This window comes from Heptranchias perlo, chromosome 41, assembly GCF_035084215.1.
Source record: "Heptranchias perlo isolate sHepPer1 chromosome 41, sHepPer1.hap1, whole genome shotgun sequence".
In the NCBI taxonomy this organism is placed as follows: Eukaryota; Metazoa; Chordata; class Chondrichthyes; order Hexanchiformes; family Hexanchidae; genus Heptranchias; species Heptranchias perlo.
In genome coordinates, this window is record NC_090365.1 from 10,047,913 (window position 1) to 10,068,281 (window position 20,369).

Sequence of the window (20,369 nt, forward strand, 5' to 3'; positions counted from 1 at the left end):
GGCCTCTCTCCATTTCTGATAGATCTCAGTCTGTGGTTTCACCATATCTCTCAATCCTTTCTCTCCAAAAATGCATCTAATTGCCTTTTAAAACCATTCAAATTGTTTACTACAATGGCCTTCCCAAATAATTATTCCACAAGTCCCAGTTCAAGGATGAAACAATTTCATCTGACTTCCCTTCTTACTCTTAGCTTTCTCATTTTAACTTACAACCACTGGTATTTGTACTATTAAACACAATTTATTATTAGTTGCCTAGATTAACTCTGTCAATCCCATTTATTTACCTCAAAGTCTTAACTGTTGTAAAGAAATTTAGCCCAACTTCCGTAACCTGTGCTCATAACTTACATTCTAGATATCCAAAATCATATGCATTGTTTTGCCTCTGTTCACAAGTTTTAAATTTACAAAAGTTTCTTTATTTTGAAGAAACAAATTGGGAGGGGGATAATTTTTGGACAAATTCTAAGTACTTTTAAGACTATTCTAAGGCCTTATTGTAGATATTCTTCCACAAAATAAAGCCAGTAATGTCTGGCAAAGCAATGGTTTGGGTGAGTTTGTTCAATATTAAGGGATCATTTGTGATAAAGTCAAATATTAGGGTTTGTTATCAAGATCTCTATGCTACACTCACTTCAAACAGAGCTGAAGGGGATAAGAAACAAAGAACTGGTTACAGACTGGGAGAGAGAACATGATTAATTAGTGTTTGGAAACATTAAAGTACATTTACATGTAGTACTAATTTGTAACCTACAAATTTTGTAATAAAATAAATTCAAATTTGAACTACTAGTGTTGCATATCTGGTTTCCACCTGAATATTAATGACGCAATGAATGGTGTTGATTTTAATAAATTGAATCTAATGCCTTTTATATCTCCCCTGTGGAAACTGCATGATTGCTATACAAATGGCACAGTTTTTGTGTGATATGTCTATCTATGTCAGGTTCTACACATTCTGTTCCTAGTGTCTGTACCCACTGTCTGTTCCCGTTTCCAAAGCTACAAAATATTCATAGGAACATAGGAATTGCTAGACAAGACCAAGGTCCATCTAGTTCGCCTTCTACCATGCTGGTAGTCGCAGGATACAACGATAATGGAGTTTTTGACTAATCACAGCAATCGACCTCCATCAATTAGTCTGCAGCAGAACCAAACATGATATGAGGAAAACCCCCAGTGGTGGAGTGCTTTGGGAGCCATAGATCTAAAGTTGCCTGTTACTCCCAAACATGCTACATTTAACACATCATATCTCGTCTCAAATTACTCATATACTGTATCTCAAAATGCATTTTCTGGAAGGAATCTATCAAGTTCACATTTGAATGAATCAGTACGAACTGCTTTAACCGTCTCCCCAGGGAGCCTGTTCCATAGATTAATCGCTCGCTCACTGAAATATTGTTTCCACAGATTTGTCTTGAATTTACCTCACTTCAAGTGCAGGAAGTAAATGATTTGTGTTTTCCTTTCAAAGTTTGCTTTGGGCTGGAATTTGCTGAAGCGGGGCACCACAAGGCGTGCCCAGTTAGTTAGACTTTTTCCCGCACCCTTCGGCTCAAAATTTTTTTGCTCTGTAAGTTGCTGGAAGCGCGAGCTGATAATGGTGTGGCGAGGGCAACTGGGACCTTGGTGAACAATGGGACCAACAGTGTATCTCCTTAATCAATGAAATTTAAGGATTGAGAAATAAACAGAGGAAGGACTGTGAAGGAGGGTAAATTAGAGTGGGTGAATTCAATGTCAAATCAGGTACAGAAAGAAAAATAAAGTGAAAGATTGGATTAAGAGAGAGAGAATAAAGAGTCAGAAAGGAAAAGAAAAACATTTTTAAAATTTAAAATGTGACATTTTTAAAATCCCCAACAGCAATTCACCACCTTAAGGAATGAGACTATACTTTTAATTGGTCACTTTCTGGACGGGAGATGTTGATTGGCAGTCATTAACAATTATTACATCATTAAAAGGGTACTTGTGCTATTAATTACTAGACTTAATTTTGTGGCAAGTTAATGGGCAATTAATGTGCAAATTCAGCAACTTCTTGAAACTCGTGGAAACAATTTTACAACACCAAGTTATAGTCCAGCAATTTTATTTTAAATTCACAAGCTTTCGGAGGCTACCTCCTTCCTCAGGTGAACGATGTGGAAATGAAGTCCTCGAAATGAAGTCGCATTTATAATTCACAGAACAATGCTTGGTGATAACAGACAGTTTTTTCAACTGCCCGTTGCCAAGGCAATCAGTGTTCAGACAGACAGGTGTTACCTGCCAGGTCTCAGAATATACAAATCACCAAAAAAAACAACAAACAAAAAAAAAGAGATAGAGAGGTAGAAACATAGAAAAGACAGCAACTGACCCGTTATATTAAAAACAGATAACATTTGTTCGCTGGTGGGGTAACGTGTAGCGTGACATGAACCCAAGATCCCGGTTGAGGCCGTCCTCATGGGTGCGGAACTTGGCTATCAATTTCTGCTCGACGATTTTGCGTTGTCGTGTGTCTCGAAGGCCGCCTTGGGGTACGCTTACCCGAAGGTCGGTGGCTGAATGTCCTTGACTGCTGAAGTGTTCCCCGACTGGGAGGGAACCCTCCTGTTTGGCGATTGTTGCGCGGTGTCCGTTCATCCGTTGTCGCAGTGTCTGCATGGTCTCGCCAATGTACCATGCTCTGGGGCATCCTTTCCTGCAACGTATGAGGTAGACAACGTTGGCCGAGTCACAGGAGTATGAACCATGCACCTGGTGGGTGGTGTCCTCTCGTGTGATGGTGGTATCTGTGTCGATGATCTGGCATGTCTTGCAGAGGTTACCGCGGCAGGGTTGTGTGGTGTCATGGACGCTGTTCTCTTGAAAGCTAGGTAATTTGCTGCGAACGATGGTCTGTTTGAGGTTGGGTGGCTGTTTAAAGGCGAGTAGTGGAGGTGTGGGGATGGCCATAGCGAGGTGTTCGTCGTCATTGATGACATGTTGAAGGCTGCGGAGAACATGGCGTAGTTTCTCCGCTCCGGGGAAGTACTGGACGACAAAGGGTACTCTGTTGGTTGCGTCCCGTGTTAGTCTCCTGAGGAGGTCTATGCGATTTTTTGCTGTGGCCCGTTGGAACTGTCGATCGATGAGTCGAGCGTCATATCCCGTTCTTACTAGGGCGTCTTTCAGCGTCTGTAGGTGTCCATCGCGTTCCTCCTCGTCTGAGCAGACCCTGTGTATTCGCAGGGCCTGTCCATAGGGGATGGCCTCTTTGACGTGGTTAGGGTGGAAGCTGGAAAAGTGAGGTTGTCCGTGGGCTTGCGGTAGAGTGAGGTGCTGAGGTGCCCGTCTTTGATGGAGATTCGTGTGTCCAAGAAAGAAACTGATTCTGAGGAGTAGTCCATGGTGAGCTTGATGGTGGGATGGAACTTGTTGATGTTATCGTGTAGTCTCTTCAGTGATTCTTCGCCGTGGGTCCATAGAAAGAAAATGTCGTCTATGTATCTGGTGTATAGTGTTGGTTGGAGGTCTTGTGCAGTGAAGAAGTCCTGCTCGAACTTGTGCATGAAAATGTTGGCGTATTGGGGTGCGAATTTGGTCCCCATGGCTGTTCCGTGTGTTTGGGTAAAGAACTGGTTATCGAAGGTGAAGACATTGTGATCCAGGATGATCGACCAAGCTTCCCCTGGTACCACGGTTGCAACCACAGGGAAGTCTATCGTCAATTTGTCCGACCACACCCTTCAACCAGACGAAATCGAAGTTCTCAGCCGAGGGCTCAATTTCTGCCCCACTACCAAAATGGACCCCACTAGTCTCGCGGCGGACACAGAGGAATTAATCAGGAGAATGAGGCTCCGGGAATTCTACCACAAACCACAAAATTTCAGCAGCGAACCCAATGAGACAATCAACGATCCGGAACAGCAGACAGAGGGATCCGCGAGGAAAGAGTCAAACTGGACTCCTCCAGAGGGTCACTGCCCTCAGCTGGACATGTATGCTCAAGCTGTCAGGAAATGCGTCAATGCCAGATTCATCAGCCGCACTCAGAAGACAGTCCAGAATGTCACCCGAGCACAACGCAACGCCATCAACGCTCTCAAGACCAACCGCAACATCGTCATCAAACCAGCGGACAAAGGAGGAGCCATAGTCATACAGAACAGAACGGACTATTGCAAAGAAGCATACCGACAACTGGACAACCAGGAACACTACAGACGGTTACCCGCAGACCCGACCAAAGAACACACCCACCAGCTCAACAAACTGATCAAGACCTTCGATCCAGACCTTCAAAGCATCCTACGCACTCTCATCCCACGTACTCCCCGTGTGGGAGACTTCTACTGCCTCCCAAAGATACACAAAGCCAACACACCCGGACGTCCTATCGTATCAGGCAACGGAACCCTGTGTGAGAACCTCTCTGGATACATCGAGGGCATCCTGAAACCCATCATACAGGGAACCCCCAGCTTCTGTCGCGACACTACAGACTTCCTACAAAAACTCAGTACCCACGGACCAGTTGAACCAGGAACACTTCTCACCACGATGGACGTCTCGGCACTCTACACCAGTATCCCCCACGATGACGGCATCGCTGCGACAGCATCAATACTCAACACCAACAACAGCCAATCTCCGGACGCCATCCTACAACTCATCCGCTTCATCCTGGATCACAATGTCTTCACCTTCGATAACCAGTTCTTTACCCAAACACACGGAACAGCCATGGGGACCAAATTCGCACCCCAATACGCCAACATTTTCATGCACAAGTTCGAGAAGGACTTCTTCACTGCACAAGACCTCCAACCAACACTATACACCAGATACATAGACGACATTTTCTTTCTATGGACCCACGGCGAAGAATCACTGAAGAGACTACACGATAACATCAACAAGTTCCATCCCACCATCAAGCTCACCATGGACTACTCCTCAGAATCAGTTTCTTTCTTGGACACACGAATCTCCATCAAAGACGGGCACCTCAGCACCTCACTCTACCGCAAGCCCACGGACAACCTCACTTTTCCAGCTTCCACCCTAACCGCGTCAAAGAGGCCATCCCCTATGGACAGGCCCTGCGAATACACAGGGTCTGCTCAGACGAGGAGGAACGCGATGGACACCTACAGACGCTGAAAGACGCCCTAGTAAGAACGGGATATGACGCTCGACTCATCGATCGACAGTTCCGACGGGCCACAGCAAAAAATCGCATAGACCTCCTCAGGAGACTAACACGGGACGCAACCAACAGAGTACCCTTTGTCGTCCAGTACTTCCCCGGAGCGGAGAAACTACGCCATGTTCTCCGCAGCCTTCAACATGTCATCAATGACGACGAACACCTCGCTATGGCCATCCCCACACCTCCACTACTCGCCTTTAAACAGCCACCCAACCTCAAACAGACCATCGTTCGCAGCAAATTACCTAGCTTTCAAGAGAACAGCGTCCACGACACCACACAACCCTGCCGCGGTAACCTCTGCAAGACATGCCAGATCATCGACACAGATACCACCATCACACGAGAGGACACCACCCACCAGGTGCATGGTTCATACTCCTGTGACTCGGCCAACGTTGTCTACCTCATACGTTGCAGGAAAGGATGCCCCAGAGCATGGTACATTGGCGAGACCATGCAGACACTGCGACAACGGATGAACGGACACCGCGCAACAATCGCCAAACAGGAGGGTTCCCTCCCAGTCGGGGAACACTTCAGCAGTCAAGGACATTCAGCCACCGACCTTCGGGTAAGCGTACTCCAAGGCGGCCTTCGAGACACACGACAACGCAAAATCGTCGAGCAGAAATTGATAGCCAAGTTCCGCACCCATGAGGACGGCCTCAACCGGGATCTTGGGTTCATGTCACGCTACACGTTACCCCACCAGCGAACAAATGTTATCTGTTTTTAATATAACGGGTCAGTTGCTGTCTTTTCTATGTTTCTACCTCTCTATCTCTTTTTTTTTTGTTTGTTGTTTTTTTTGGTGATTTGTATATTCTGAGACCTGGCAGGTAACACCTGTCTGTCTGAACACTGATTGCCTTGGCAACGGGCAGTTGAAAAAACTGTCTGTTATCACCAAGCATTGTTCTGTGAATTATAAATGCGACTTCATTTCGAGGACTTCATTTCCACATCGTTCACCTGAGGAAGGAGGTAGCCTCCGAAAGCTTGTGAATTTAAAATAAATTTGCTGGACTATAACTTGGTGTTGTAAAATTGTTTACAATTGTCAACTCCAGTCCATCACCGGCATCTCCACTTCTTGAAACTCAGGAGGTTAAGGGCAAGGTGCCATTTTCACAAAGCTATTGGCGGAGCAGAGCAAATCGTCCAGCAACTTGTGCCGATTCGCAATTCACGGGGTATCTCTTCCTCACCACAAGTTGCTGGCCGATTTGCACATTAATAACAGCATGCATCGTTCACATGCTGTTATGTTTTCAGCAAATTCCGGCCCAGTGTTTTCTTTTCCACGGGCTGAGTGACAGTAATGAGAAACAAGCCTGAAATGCCAGCACCTGACATTTGAACACGATCACGTCGCTAATAGCACTCACTGTCTCAATGGGATAATTTTACAGCAAAACTCGTGCACCTGATTCACCAGTTAACCCTTTGAGCATGAAATGCTTTTTCTAATAATAGCACAGGGCAATACCTGTGGGAACAAAATCACATTAATCACTGCTGCAAAGGCAATGACATTCTTTATTCTTTTGGGAAAATGTGAGAACTTACTTAACATTGTAAATAATGAAATCATAGGCTTTGATATGTGTAATTCCTAAAAATGCAATTTCTTTCATCTTAATGTTACAACACATCAATGATCCTTTAATGTTTCTCAAACACGCAGCTGGTATAAATGTTGGAAACCTTGTTAATGTGGCTGTGAGTTGTACAAACTGTTGTGGATAGTGGCTCAACAATCATTCAGAAAATTACCGTTTACTGAGGCATGCCCTACAGTTCAGTACTTGTCATTAAGACCTGAGCCACCATACATATCAATAGGCAGACTTGAGTGTCTTTGTGTTTGAGAGTGCTCAGGGTCAATCTGTATTATGCTAATGTATGCACAACAGCCGCTGGAGGCAATTCTGTGACACCCAGATCAGTTGTCCTTACCTAGAATGCACTCAACATTTTCTTTTCAGGAAAGGGGGAGATTTCAGCTTTGAGAGCTCACTCTTGAGTAGTGATCTCCAAAAGTAGAAGACAAAGCAGAGAAGGGCACAAACCATTCCCTTTTATAACAGCCATTCCCTCATTACTCTGGGTAGGAAACTCAGTGCTGAGATGTAATGTACTACACTGTCCTGAAAGATCATTCCCTCCATGGTGTGCACCTCCCTTACAGGCTGACAGGACGTTTTGTACCATGATAAATCTGTACTTAGCAGGAAACATGCAGGTGGAACATAGAATCATAGAAGTTACAACATGGAAACAGGCCCTTCGGCCCAACATGTCCATGTCGCCCAGTTTATACCACTAAGCTAGTCCCAATTTCCTGCACTTGGCCCATATCCCTCTATACCCATCTTACCCATGTAACTGTCCAAATGCTTTTTAAAAGACAAAATTGTACCCGCCTCTACTACTGCCTCTGGCAGCTCGTTCCAGACACTCACCACCCTTTGAGTGAAAAAATTGCCCCTCTGGACCCTTTTGTATCTCTCCCCTCTCACCTTAAATCTATGCCCCCTCGTTATAGACTCCCCTACCTTTGGGAAAAGATTTTGACTATCGACCTTATCTATGCCCCTCATTATTTTATAGACTTCTATAAGATCACCCCTTAACCTCCTACTCTCCAAGGAAAAAAGTCCCAGTCTGTCTAACCTCTCCCTGTAAGTCAAACCATCAAGTCCCGGTAGCATCCTAGTAAATCTTTTCTGCACTCTTTCTAGTTTAATAATATCCTTTCTATAATAGGGTGACCAGAACTGTACACAGTACTCCAAGTGTGGCCTCACCAATGCCCTGTACAACTTCAACAAGACATCCCAACTCCTGCATTCAATGTTCTGACCAATGAAACCAAGCATGCCGAATGCCTTCTTCACCACCCTATCCACCTGTGACTCCACTTTCAAGGAGCTATGAATCTGTACTCCTAGATCTCTTTGTTCTATAACTCTCCCCAACGCCCTACCATTAACGGAGTAGGTCCTGGCCCGATTTGATCTACCAAAATGCATCACCTCACATTTATCTAAATTAAACTCCATCTGCCATTCATCGGCCCACTGGCCCAATTGATCAAGATCCCGTTGCAATCCCAGATAACCTTCTTCACTGTCCACAATGCCACCAATCTTGGTGTCATCTGCAAACTTACTAACCATGCCTCCTAAATTCTCATCCAAATCATTAATATAAATAACAAATAACAGCGGACCCAGCACCGATCCCTGAGGCACACCACTGGACACAGGCATCCAGTTTGAAAAACAACCCTCTACAACCACCCTCTGTCTTCTGTCGTCAAGCCAATTTTGTATCCAATTGGCTACCTCACCTTGGATCCCATGAGATTTAACCTTATGTAACAACCTACCATGCGGTACCTTGTCAAATGCTTTGCTGAAGTCCATGTAGACCACGTCTACTGCACAGCCCTCATCTATCTTCTTGGTTACCCCTTCAAAAAACTCAATCAAATTCGTGAGACATGATTTTCCTCTCACAAAACCATGCTGACTGTTCCTAATTAGTCCCTGCCTCTCCAAATGCCTGTAGATCCTGTCCCTCAGAATACCCTCTAACAACTTACCCACTACAGATGTCAGGCTCACTGGTCTGTAGTTCCCAGGCTTTTCCCTGCCGCCCTTCTTAAACAAAGGCACAACATTTGCTACCCTCCAATCTTCAGGCACCTCACCTTAGCGGTGGATGATTCAAATATCTCTGCTCGGGGACCCGCAATTTCCTCCCTAACCTCCCATAACGTCCTGGGATACATTTCATCAGGTCCCGGAGATTTATCTACCTTGATGCGCGTTAAGACTTCCAGCACCTCCCTCTCTGTAATATGTACACTCCTCAAGACATCACTATTTATTTCCCCAAGTTCCCTAAAATCCATGCCTTTCTCAACCGTAAATACCGATGTGAAATATTCATTCAGGATCTCACCCATTTCTTGTGGTTCCGCACATAGATGACCTTGTTGATCCTTAAGAGGCCCTACTCTCTCCCTAGTTACCCTTTTGCCCTTTATGCATCTCGGAGTGCTGCACTGTTGGAGGTGCTGTCTTTCAAATGAGATGTTAAACTGAGGCCTCGTCTGAAGCCATGATCCCATGGCACTATTCAAAGAAGAGCAGGGGAGTTCTCCCTGGAGTCCTAGCCAGTATTTATCCCTCAACCAACTTAATTAAAACAGATTATCTGTCATTATCTCATTGCTGTTTGTGGGATCTTTCTCAGTGTAGAGTGGCATTGTGTTTCCTGAAATTTGAGGCCTTCAAACCTTTTGCAATCCTGTGAGATTTTAATTCTGGGCTCTAGGGAGTGTTCTCTCTTTAACTGTTAGTGATGTCACTTCTGAATGCTTCTATAAGTCTGTTTTTCGGATTGGCAGAGTACTGTGGATAAGCTGATAAAGAAGACAAACCTGGCACTGGTGATTGGTACACACTCATGGCGGGAGCAGTTCATGGAGGCCATTACAGTCAGTGCTGGTGAGAATACATTTTAATTTCCCTTTCTCACAGTTTTAGAACAATGTTATCCACTAGAAATTGCTGACTAGCCACAGGTCTGGCTATGCAGACACTGTTTTAGCCACATGAATTAATTTTAGTAGAAAACGCCATACTATATGTGGAAATGTACTTCACATTGAGTATAGTTAGTTAAGAAACAGTTACCACCATTCAGTAACCAAGGAAGTAAACCACTCACAACAATCAATAAACACTGGCTTTTCGTCTTTCCATTTTACCAACAAATGCACAGAAAGGTTAAAGTTCACATGCATACGCCGTGCAGATAGGGATATTGAGATCACATGCCCAACGACGGTGTCTGTTACTCATTTAATTTATCAATTAACCACGTGACTAGTGGCTAATGTATTCATCACCACTGTGTTAGAGGAACAAACACAGCAGAATAGAGCTGAAAGGCCAGAGGAAGGTGGAATACAAGTCAGCATCTTTCTACAATTACCACCGCAAGTTGCTGACACCAACATTTGGAACAAAGGAGACTCTGGGGCTGATGATGCAGCCCTGGCACAATGCTGTTCTTTAGGTGCTATGTCCTATGCTTTAGGTCCTATACCCAATCGACCTGACCTCACATGATATTGCAAGATCAGCTCATTTAAATATTTTAGTGGCATTCCTGGCACGTAGCGCATGACGTGACAGGGAGGTCGCAATGCTAAGTGCCAACAAAAACAGAAACAACTTGCATTTATAGTGCCTGTAACGTAGAAAAACATCCCGAGGGGCTGCACTGAGATGTAATCAGACAAAAATGGACACTGAGGCAAAGAAGAAATTAGGATCAAATGCTTAGTCAATGGTGGGTTTTAAGGAGAGTCTTAATGGAGGCGAGGCGGAGGGGTTTAGGAAGGGAACTCCAGAGCATAGGGCTTTAACAGCTGAAGGCATGACCGCCAATGCTGGGACGAAGTGTGAGGGGATACACAGGAGGCCAGGGTTTGAGAAACAGAGTTCTGGGGGATTATAGGTCTGGAGGAGGTTGCAGAGATATGGAGGGATGAAGCCAAGAAGGGATTTAAACACAAGATGAGCATTTTAAATTAGAAGCATTGGAGAGGACCAGGAGCCAATCTATGTCAACAAGGACAGGGGTGATGGTGAGCAGGACTTGGTGTGAGACAGGATATGGGCAACAGAATTTTGGAGTGAAGTTTATAGAAAGGAATGGTGTTGGGGCATCAACTATTCACTGTATTTATTAATGATTTAGATGACGGGATAGAGAGCCACACATTTAAGTTTGCCAATGACACAAAGATAGGTAGCATTGTGCGCAGTGTAGATGGAAGCATAAAATTTCAGAGATATCAATAGATTAAGTGAATGGGCAAAACTGTGGCAAATGGATTTCAATGTAGGCAAGTGTGAGGTCATCCACTTTGGACCTAAAAATGATAGATCAGAGTACTTTCTAAATGGTGAAAAGCTCAAAACAGCAGAGATGCAAAGAGACTTGGGGTCCATGTAAACAGATCATTAAAATGTCATGGACAGGTATAGAAAATAATCAAAAAGGCGAATGGAATGCTGGCCTTTATATCTAGAAGACTAGAATGCAAGGGGGTAGAGTTATACTACAGCCCTGGTTAGACCACACCTGGAGTACTGTGTTCAGTTCTGGGCACCGCATCTTAGGAAGGATATATTGGCTTTGGAGGGAGTGCAGCGTAGATTTACTAGAATTATACCTGGACTCTAGGTTAAATTACGAGGACAGATTACACAAACTAGAGTTGTATTCCCTGGAATTTAGAAGATTAAGGGGTGATTTGATCGAAGTTTTCAAGATATTAAGGGGAACTGATAGAGTAGATAGAGAGAAACTATTTCCGCTGGTTGGGGAATCTAGGACTAGGGGACATAGCCTAAAAATTAGAGCCAGGACTTTCAGGAGTGAAGTTAGGAAATACTTGTAAAGGGTGGTAGAAGTTTGGAACTCTCTTCCGCAAACAGCAGTTGATGCTAGCTCAATTGTTAACTTTAAATCTGAGATTGATAGATTTTTGTTAACCAAAGGTACTGAGGGATATGGGGCTAAGGCTGACATATGGAGTTAGGTCACAGATCAGCCATGATCTCACTGAATGGTGGAACAGGCTCGAAAGGCTAAATGGTCTACTCCTGTTCCTACGTTCCTAAGCAGCTGGCTGCCTGTATCGTGCGTCCATTTTTTCAAAGGATAAACACAACAATCCCTTTCATTAAATGTCCATTCAAAGCCAAAGAAAAGTAGTTACAGACAGAGGGTGGTTCCCTGGACGGATAGGGCTACCCTGTAGGTGAAAGTTCCTTTTTGGTTAAAGTAGAAAGGGCTTTTGCTCAACTTAATATAATTTCTAGTTGCCGTTTTTGAGAAATGAATATTTTTATTCACATCTTAAAATGTTTTTCTCCCAGTAACAGCAGATAATTTTTTTTACTGGGAGACAAGAGTTAATTCATTTAAAAAAAAAAATTGCCTAATAGCAAAGAGAGGATTTACATTGGGGGGGCATTTTAACTGGAAGCCAGATTTGGGCAGGTGGGACATGGCATTCTAACCTGGCTTGGCCTACGTGTCCAGTCCACGCAATGTGGTTGACACTTAGGCCTGAAATTTTCTCTGCTATCCCGCTCTAAATCAGGTGAGACAACAGGGAGAATTGGGTGATGAGCCCCCCCCCCCCCCAAGTCGACCTTAATTTTCCTCCCAATGATCCATTTCCCTTCCATCCACTCCTTTTACTGCTGTTCCCTAGGTGAAAGGTGGCAGCAGCCCAGGGAGAGATGGAAATGGCCCCAAATGTTGTAAATGGAGGGAGAGGGCTTTGTAGAGGCCTCCTCTCCTTTACTTGCTGAAGGCCTTGCTTTAGATAAAATGATACACAAGATAAAAGTATCAGTGTAAAGTGTTAGCAGTGCAGAAAAAGTCTGCAACTTTCTTCTGTTGTTTAGTTGCTTCCTGGGAATGGAAAGCCAGACTGTAAGTGGTAACATGCGCACCAGTCACCAGCTCTTTCTCCATTTCCAAGATATGACAGAGAATTGATGGGCAGTTCTCCATTTCTTGCCTCGTTCGCATAGCAAGTATTCCCTATTCCTTTCTCCCACCTTCCTTATTACTTTCACCACTCTGGTTTTCAGCTCTCACTTATAATGCTGCAGTTCATGAGCTGGTGAGAAATCTCAGCATGTCTTGGTTCTGCCAACATGTTAAGTGTACTGGGTGTCATTTATGTTGGTGAGGGAATGTTACTGTCCAGTAGAGGTGCAGAAGCATTACTTTCATCAAGTGCTTTAGTCATTCTGAGCTGCAAATCCACATATAGGATAAGAGTCTGCGATGCATGTCTGTGTGAATGCTCCCCACTAAGTAACAATCACCTTGTGCAGTCACTGCAATTAGAATTGATTTTTCTGCGAAGGGACCAAAGGCAGTTTTCCTTGAAACTTGTATGATGCCCTGGTTTCTGGGGAGAAACACCACTTTTATACTGTGAAGGCACAGCTTTGTGTGTGCCCTGTAAGACAGTTGATAAGAGGATTTTTTTCTCTGCTGACCATCACATTCTAAGTTCTACTTTCAAAGTCGGAGATTAGTTGCTTTCTATATAAGCAGTGGCCCACTCAGCTGAACACTACTCTCTCGGACCAAATGCTGGAATATGGGATTAGAGTAGACAGGGCTGATGGCCGGCGCGGACACGATGGGCCGAAGGGCCTCTATCCGTGCTGTATGACTCTATGACTCTCTATGACTCTAATTTTAACCCCCCCAAGGATGGGTGGGTAGGGGGCGGGTAGGAAGGTAAAAATTGTAAAAATGTAGAACCTGACCCCAACCCGTCTCCAACCTGCCCACTTCCGGTTTTAACGGAGGCGGGCGACCAACTCGCTCTTAGGAGGCGGATTGGTCAGTAAAATCTTAAGGAAGCTGCGGGCCTCCATTTTAATACTGTTTTTACATTTAACTCCCGGGGTCCGGGATTCACACCATCTGAGAGGAGGCGAGAAGGACCGGATCAACAGGTAAGTGCCTTTATTGCACTGCTTGTGGGCCAGGAGGAGCAGGAATGTTTTCTCCAGGCCCAACAAGCTTACCTGCTGTGACTTGACACATGCAATCGGCCGACACTACCTCCCCCAGCCCCCAATGATCGACCCCCGCACCAAGCCCCCGATGTCAGACTTACCTGCTGGCATCCACTCCCCGGCTGCTTTCCCGTCTGCCAGCCAGCCTGTCAATCTGGCTGGCTGTCGTGTGGGAAACCTGCATAAAAAATTTAAAAGACGTCCTTAGGTCAAAATTCTAAGGACACCCAGGAAGCCCATACTTCTGGATTTCCCATCCAGAAGTGCTTTATCCACCCACCCACCCACCCCTGCCCTGCTCTGCTCTCCACGGCTTGGAGTGAAAATCCAGGCCTACGTGTCAGGCAATGCGGTGTCTCATGTAGGACTGTATAAACAACAGCCAAGGATTTAACATTATGTCTGTGTTTACAATCTGGGTTCTGAGCCAGTTATTGATAATTTTATTTTCATGTGTTATGAGGTCACAGTATAAACAATGGGATTATTCAATGAGGCCAATTTTATCACCAAGCCAACTCTAAATGGCATTCCAATGAGCTGTTAAAATCTATCCTGTGAAGATTACTTCTAGTCAGCATATTACAACTGAGGCCCCACTGATCATTATAACCGAGGGCAAACACACTAGTACTAATAGAAAATGGATTTTGGAAGTAAGATCTGACACATACAGCCAAATGATCACTACAAGTGTTTCGTTAAACCAATTTATACTTTCTAGTATTTGGCTGAGTAATAAATCAGAAATCTATTCCGTTTATTGTCTTAGGAATCTTTATGGTGTATATTTTTTATTATTGTGAGAGTACTACTTTAAATTGCTAATGTCAGGCTTGGGTTCTTTGTATTGGAAGAGAATCCACATTCCACATCTGGCTGTAGTTTATAGACAGTTTCAGGTGTCTCTCCCACCTGCCGGAAAGCTGGAATAAAAAAAACAGCTGAAATAACCCGAAACGTTAACCTGTGCTTTCTCTTTATAGATGCTGACAGACCTGTGGTATATTTTCAGTAGTTTCTGTTTTTATTTCAGATTTCCCGTTTTTAAAAATGTATTTTTTTGCTGGGAAAACCGACTGGTACCAACTGTACAACAAATAGCTCTGAAAGGAATTAGAATATGTAATTATCAGATGATAATCAATGGTCTTTAATACTCAGCTGGGACAGGAAGCTGTCACTGTGTTGGAACTAGTTTACAGAGACAGAACTAATTGAAGTATCAAAAGAAGCAAGTATGCTGTTAGTAGGCCTTTCAGCTAGCCAGGTGCCACTGTACCTTTTGATTGTTAAATGGCCTAGATAACAATTATTTAAGATAATTGGCAAAAGAGCCAGGGGGCAAGATGAGGAGAAAATAACTCGCTGTGTAAAAAATTATGATCTGGAATGCACTGCCTGAAATCAGATTCAATAGTAATTTTCAAAAAGGAATTGAATAAATACTTGAAAAGGAAAAATTTGCATGGCTGAGGGGAAAGAGCAGGGGAATGGGTCTAATTGATAGCTCTTTCAGAGAGCCGGCACAAGCACAATGGGCCAAATGGCCTCCTTCTGTGCTGTATTATTCTATGATTCTATGAAACCTGAACTGAAGCAACCAGATTCTGTTGGCAAGGGAAGTTCCACAAGGTGTCTCTGAGGCAAGGAGTTGAATGACAGTTCTTTCCCAAACAGAAAAATATATTTTGCAGCTTTATTCCAAGTTCAGCAGTTCTTCCTCCTCTATTGAGGTCAAAATGAGAATGTGATGGTTGTATGGGATGGCTGAACTTCATGTATAATTCTGTGCTACGAATGCTGGACCAGGTTCTGTGATAATAGGAAAGTTAGTGAAGCATTACTTTGTTTGTTTTACAAATGAGTTTTATGTTGTAAGTTAATGAAACCTGCTGTTCAAACTTTTTGCTATTGTTTAATTTCTACTTTTAACAAACCTGATTCATAGATTATAGCCTAAGGCATACAGTCTGACAGAGTGATTACTCATGTTATCTGAACTTTAACAACTACTTGCATTAAAGGGTTTTCGTCATTAAAGGGTTTTCCCAGCCAGCAAATTACAGTAACAAACCTGGGCAATGCTACTTTATCAGTTATTCTATGTATAAGGTCACACTGCAGTTCATAGGAAGTGAGGGATCATATGTGAATGAAAGAAATGCTTGGGTTTATATAGTGCCTTTCATGACCTCAGGATGTCCCAAAGTGTTTTACAGCCAGTGAAGTATTTCTGAAGTGTAGTCACTGTTGTTAGGTGGGACTAGTCCTTGATGCTGAGCACGAGAAAAATATCTGGTATAACTCAAAAACCACTGAATAATTTCTTAATCACTGATAGATCTCTTGTACCATTGCTCATGGATACCTGGAACACAGGCCGGGAAGTGAATAAGTCAGTTTGGAAAGCAACGAGGCCAGGGAGTGGAACAGTTGGATGAAGTGTAAACCATAGCCAGAGTGGAATGGGATGGGTTTGAGGTCTGGGGTTAAAACTTCGATAGAGCAGGATCTTGCAAGTGGGAGAGACAAAATCCAGGTCCTGAGGTGGGTGGAGGCATTCCTTGTGCCGAGGTTGGGAGTGGTAGTATTCTTGGACCTGAGATTTTTGGGACTGAGGCTGAGAGCAGCAGCATTCCTGGAGTTGAGGCAGGGACTGAGACTGGCGAGGTCAGGTCTGTATAATATATATGCACTATTACTATTTAGGATTTATTATACACCCTTGCACTGTTTGTCCCATCAAGGTTGCCTCGGACAGAGCTCTAAAGCTCAAGCTTTACTCTTTTGGGAAATGGGAAACATGAGTTTGAGCTGGTACATGGTACATGGTGCGCTCTCAGTCTTGGCACAATTCTGAAATATGATCTATTTTCTTTGTCAGGTAATGGTGAGGATGAGGATGGTACCCGGGAGGAGAAGCTGCCTTCTTGTTTTGACTATGTCATGCACTTCTTAACGGTTTTCTGGAAAGTTCTCTTTGCCTTTGTCCCTCCCACGGAGTACTGGAACGGCTGGGCCTGCTTTGTCGTCTGTATGTCTGCGATTGGTTTACTCACTGCTTTCATCAATGATCTGGCTTCACATTTTGGCTGCACAGTGGGACTGAAGGATTCCGTTACTGCTGTGGTTTTTGTGGCACTTGGCACCTCTGTACCAGGTAATGAACAGGATGGCGACGGCAAAAGATACATGGCCAGTAAACAGTGTTGCGAGTGAAATCTGCCACAACTCCCTGGAACACATGGGCTAGAAATTCATCCTGGGCAGTACCACACTGGCCGCCCGATATATGCCACCACCAATACTCAGTTCAATCGGTATCAATGGAACGGAGTATCAGCCGAGGCATACGACAGGTGGCCGATGCGATAAGATCCGTTTTGTGACCCCGTCCAAGTTAAATTTCACCCCTAAAGGGCTTAAAATCATGTGAAATTTTAAACGTTAAAGTTAAAGTTCTGGTTCAGCTTGCAAAGGAATTTCATATGCATTATGTTCATTATTAATATTGCGATTTCAACCTTTACAATTTAATAGACATAAGTTTGTAGTGAGGTCACAGTATCAATTTGAGCCATTGACATTTTCTCTGAAGCCTGAAATATGTCTGCACAATCACCAAGCCTCTTATTCTTGATCCGTTTCCCTTTAGCATCCACTGTGAACCTATCGTTTATCTACCTTCTCCACTATTAAAGCCCGCTGTACAGCCCTCTGTCCAAACATCCTGAAACAGGTCAAAATGGATGTGCCATACATTATCCCCCAGTAACCTATAAAGGACAAATGTTTCCCAACATGTTTATTCAGCTCTTCTGAAATTCTCTAAACTGTAAAAGCAAATGATCATATCAGCCACGAGAGCCGTTCCTATTTCTAGGACTGGATAAGTACATCAGATGAGTTCCAATACTAATAACTAAGCAACTCCATGGGACACACTAATTTGCTGGGGTGGATATCTAGTACTTCATTCTGTCCACCGGCGGTATCTTTGCTGTTTTCTAATGTGTAAATACATGGCATATTATGAAAGTTCACCTCCACAAAGTTTTATTATAATTTTCTTCAGGTGTTACTGTGGCATATAACATTCCCTGGAAGTAAGGACAAACTAGAAATCTGTAATGCTCTGGAGCTATGCAAAATTAACTTTCCCTTGACTTTTTCATTCCACTCCATGGTAAGTGACTTGGTACCACAGGAGACATGGACTAAAACTGGTGAAGGATCCATTTAGGACTGATGTCAGGAAGAACTTCTTCATGCAGAATGATCAACATTTGGATTGGGCTTTTCAGGTTGGGTAATGGAGGAAAAAACCTTGAATTCATTCAAGGTCCAGTTGAATGACATGATGGAGGCGACTGCAATTTATTTTATACGTGGATGGATGAGCTAAGAGAAGCTTGTCTTATCTGTATTTATTGTGCAGTCTTGTGATGCTGTGATTAGCATTCTCCTAAAGACTGAATTAAGCAGAGATTGGGAAGCTAGACCTAGAGATTTATCTTGGAGTGAAAAATATATTAATCAGCATGAGATTTCTTGCAATTTGTTTTTATGAATTTGCAGGAACAAGTAATTTTGAACCTTGTGATTTGTGGAGTTCTGGATTCACTGCTATGCACGCACAGCTGATCATCCCATCAGAACACACCTGCAATATTACTGCTGAGGTACTTGTTAATGATCTAATGTGGTGCATAAGAAGTGTATTTCATGAATCCAGCTATAGAGTAAGAAAATTTGTTTAAAATGGAGGACAGAAAGCCAAAGCCTGCTTCACAGACTATATCTCCCAGGCTCGTTGATGCCATGGGAGAGTGACAAATTTGCCCCTTCATGGTGGAAGGGCAACACCAAAATAACATGCATGGGAAGAGGTCACAGTGACAATGAACAAGCATTGTGCACCCAGTGGATCGGAGAGGGGATGAAGCTGCATGACCTTACGTGAAGTGCAAAGGTAAGCAATGAATACTCAGGTGAAAATCCTGAACAGCCCATATACGTGTACGTCAGCAAGTTGCAGATGACAGAAATATCTGCCTAAGTAGCAGGACTCTCAGAACAGAAAAGCAAATTAGCTAGTAAACAGTTCCGTGTGAAACAGCAAAGGACAACAGATTAATAAGAAGGTAATAAATATGCACACTAGGAAATTGCAGGTGACTAGTTATAAGCTAAGTAGCTATAATGCCAGCAAGAACTGACATTAATATTTGAGCAAGTGCACTAGACCAGCGGAATTAGTAAAATAATCAAAATATTATTAGACCATGTGTGACAGTGCAGACATTGTCATTGCACAGCGCACTCATAACTAATGAACAGTGTTGTTATTATTGCAGGAGAAGCTGGTATTGAACAGAAGAGTAGGTGGTGCCCTTAACGCCTATGAGGATATTGTTGTTATAGATATCATTGGCAGGGAGACCAAAGAGGGCACGGGGATGGTGAAGTTAGCAGATGGGGCCAAGTTGCTGGTTTGTAGCATGACATTCACGTAATATCAGTTTTTGGCAACATGACAAGACAGGGATTCAGCAGCACCTCACAAAACAGCATGTATTAACAGTGCTGTAGCAATATTCTTGGGATATTATTACAATACTATTACTATATATAGTAATAATATTAGTATTGTAATAATATCCCATCTTCTCTCTGACAGCAATGGAATGATATAACAAAGACCATCCCTTACATCAAGAAACCCATCTCTTGCATTAGGAAGACGGTCCCTCACATCAGGAGACACTCCTTGTAGCCCAGAGACACACACTCAAAAAGATCTTATCAACAAGTTTGAGGCGATATCACAGGGTGACTCACAGCACAAGTGAGCAAGGGGCACTGCTACTGGCCAGAGAAGGATGGCCAGGTGATAGGCAGAGGCCATCCTGTCGACTGGCCTTGCTGAACTACTTGTAATTTGGACTCCATGGGGCCATCTTTCAGATGGGAGGATAGTGTATGAGCACAAATGCGCACCCCAGCCTAGTAGGTGAGTAAACCTACCAGATGTCTGTCAACACAAATGATGATGGTGCTGTGATAGAGCAGTTATCTGCCATTGATCACTCGGCAAGTAAAATGGAGACTTCTATAACAGTGGACTACTTGAACACTTGCCTCCAGCAGGGGTATCTGTACCGTAGCACAGCAGTAAGCTCTTTTCTGTCATGTTGGTGCCAATGCCATGTCATGTCTCTCCCCAAAGTAGAGATGATGCCATAGAAAGCACGCAGCCTTCCAGAGAATAAAGTACTGGATATTACTGAACAGACGCAGGCTACTTTGGGTTACTAGCATTAGCCAGTAGGCCATTTGAATCTCTAAATGGGCTTGAGGAGAATTTGTAGACAACCACCATACCCCCTTCTTCAATTAGGGATTCATTTCGAAATAGTATTCAAGGTGGACAACAAGGTACTAGTTCACGAGGCACAAGAGTGCAGCACCGTTTAACAGCACTGTGACCATATTCAGTGTATGCGCTA

At 43.7% G+C, this 20,369-nt stretch overlaps 1 protein-coding gene and 1 long non-coding RNA gene across 10 annotated transcripts in view; one reads left to right on the forward strand and one right to left on the reverse strand.

The window, feature by feature from the left end:
- The window catches only part of LOC137306046 (sodium/calcium exchanger 3-like), a 237,655-nt gene that overhangs the window by 208,184 nt on the left and 9,102 nt on the right, over positions 1 to 20,369 (forward strand). For all 9 annotated transcript variants that reach the window (XM_067975077.1, XM_067975079.1, XM_067975086.1 and 6 more), the window contains 2 exons: positions 9,636 to 9,735; positions 16,745 to 17,020. In XM_067975077.1, the coding sequence (XP_067831178.1) occupies positions 9,636 to 9,735; positions 16,745 to 17,020 (376 nt within the window). The remainder of the gene's footprint in view (positions 1 to 9,635; positions 9,736 to 16,744; positions 17,021 to 20,369) is intronic.
- Positions 1 to 20,369, reverse strand: part of LOC137306047 (uncharacterized) — a 77,309-nt gene that overhangs the window by 27,490 nt on the left and 29,450 nt on the right. The window contains exon 2 of the long non-coding RNA XR_010958814.1: positions 13,959 to 14,035. This is a non-coding gene — a long non-coding RNA (uncharacterized lncRNA). The remainder of the gene's footprint in view (positions 1 to 13,958; positions 14,036 to 20,369) is intronic.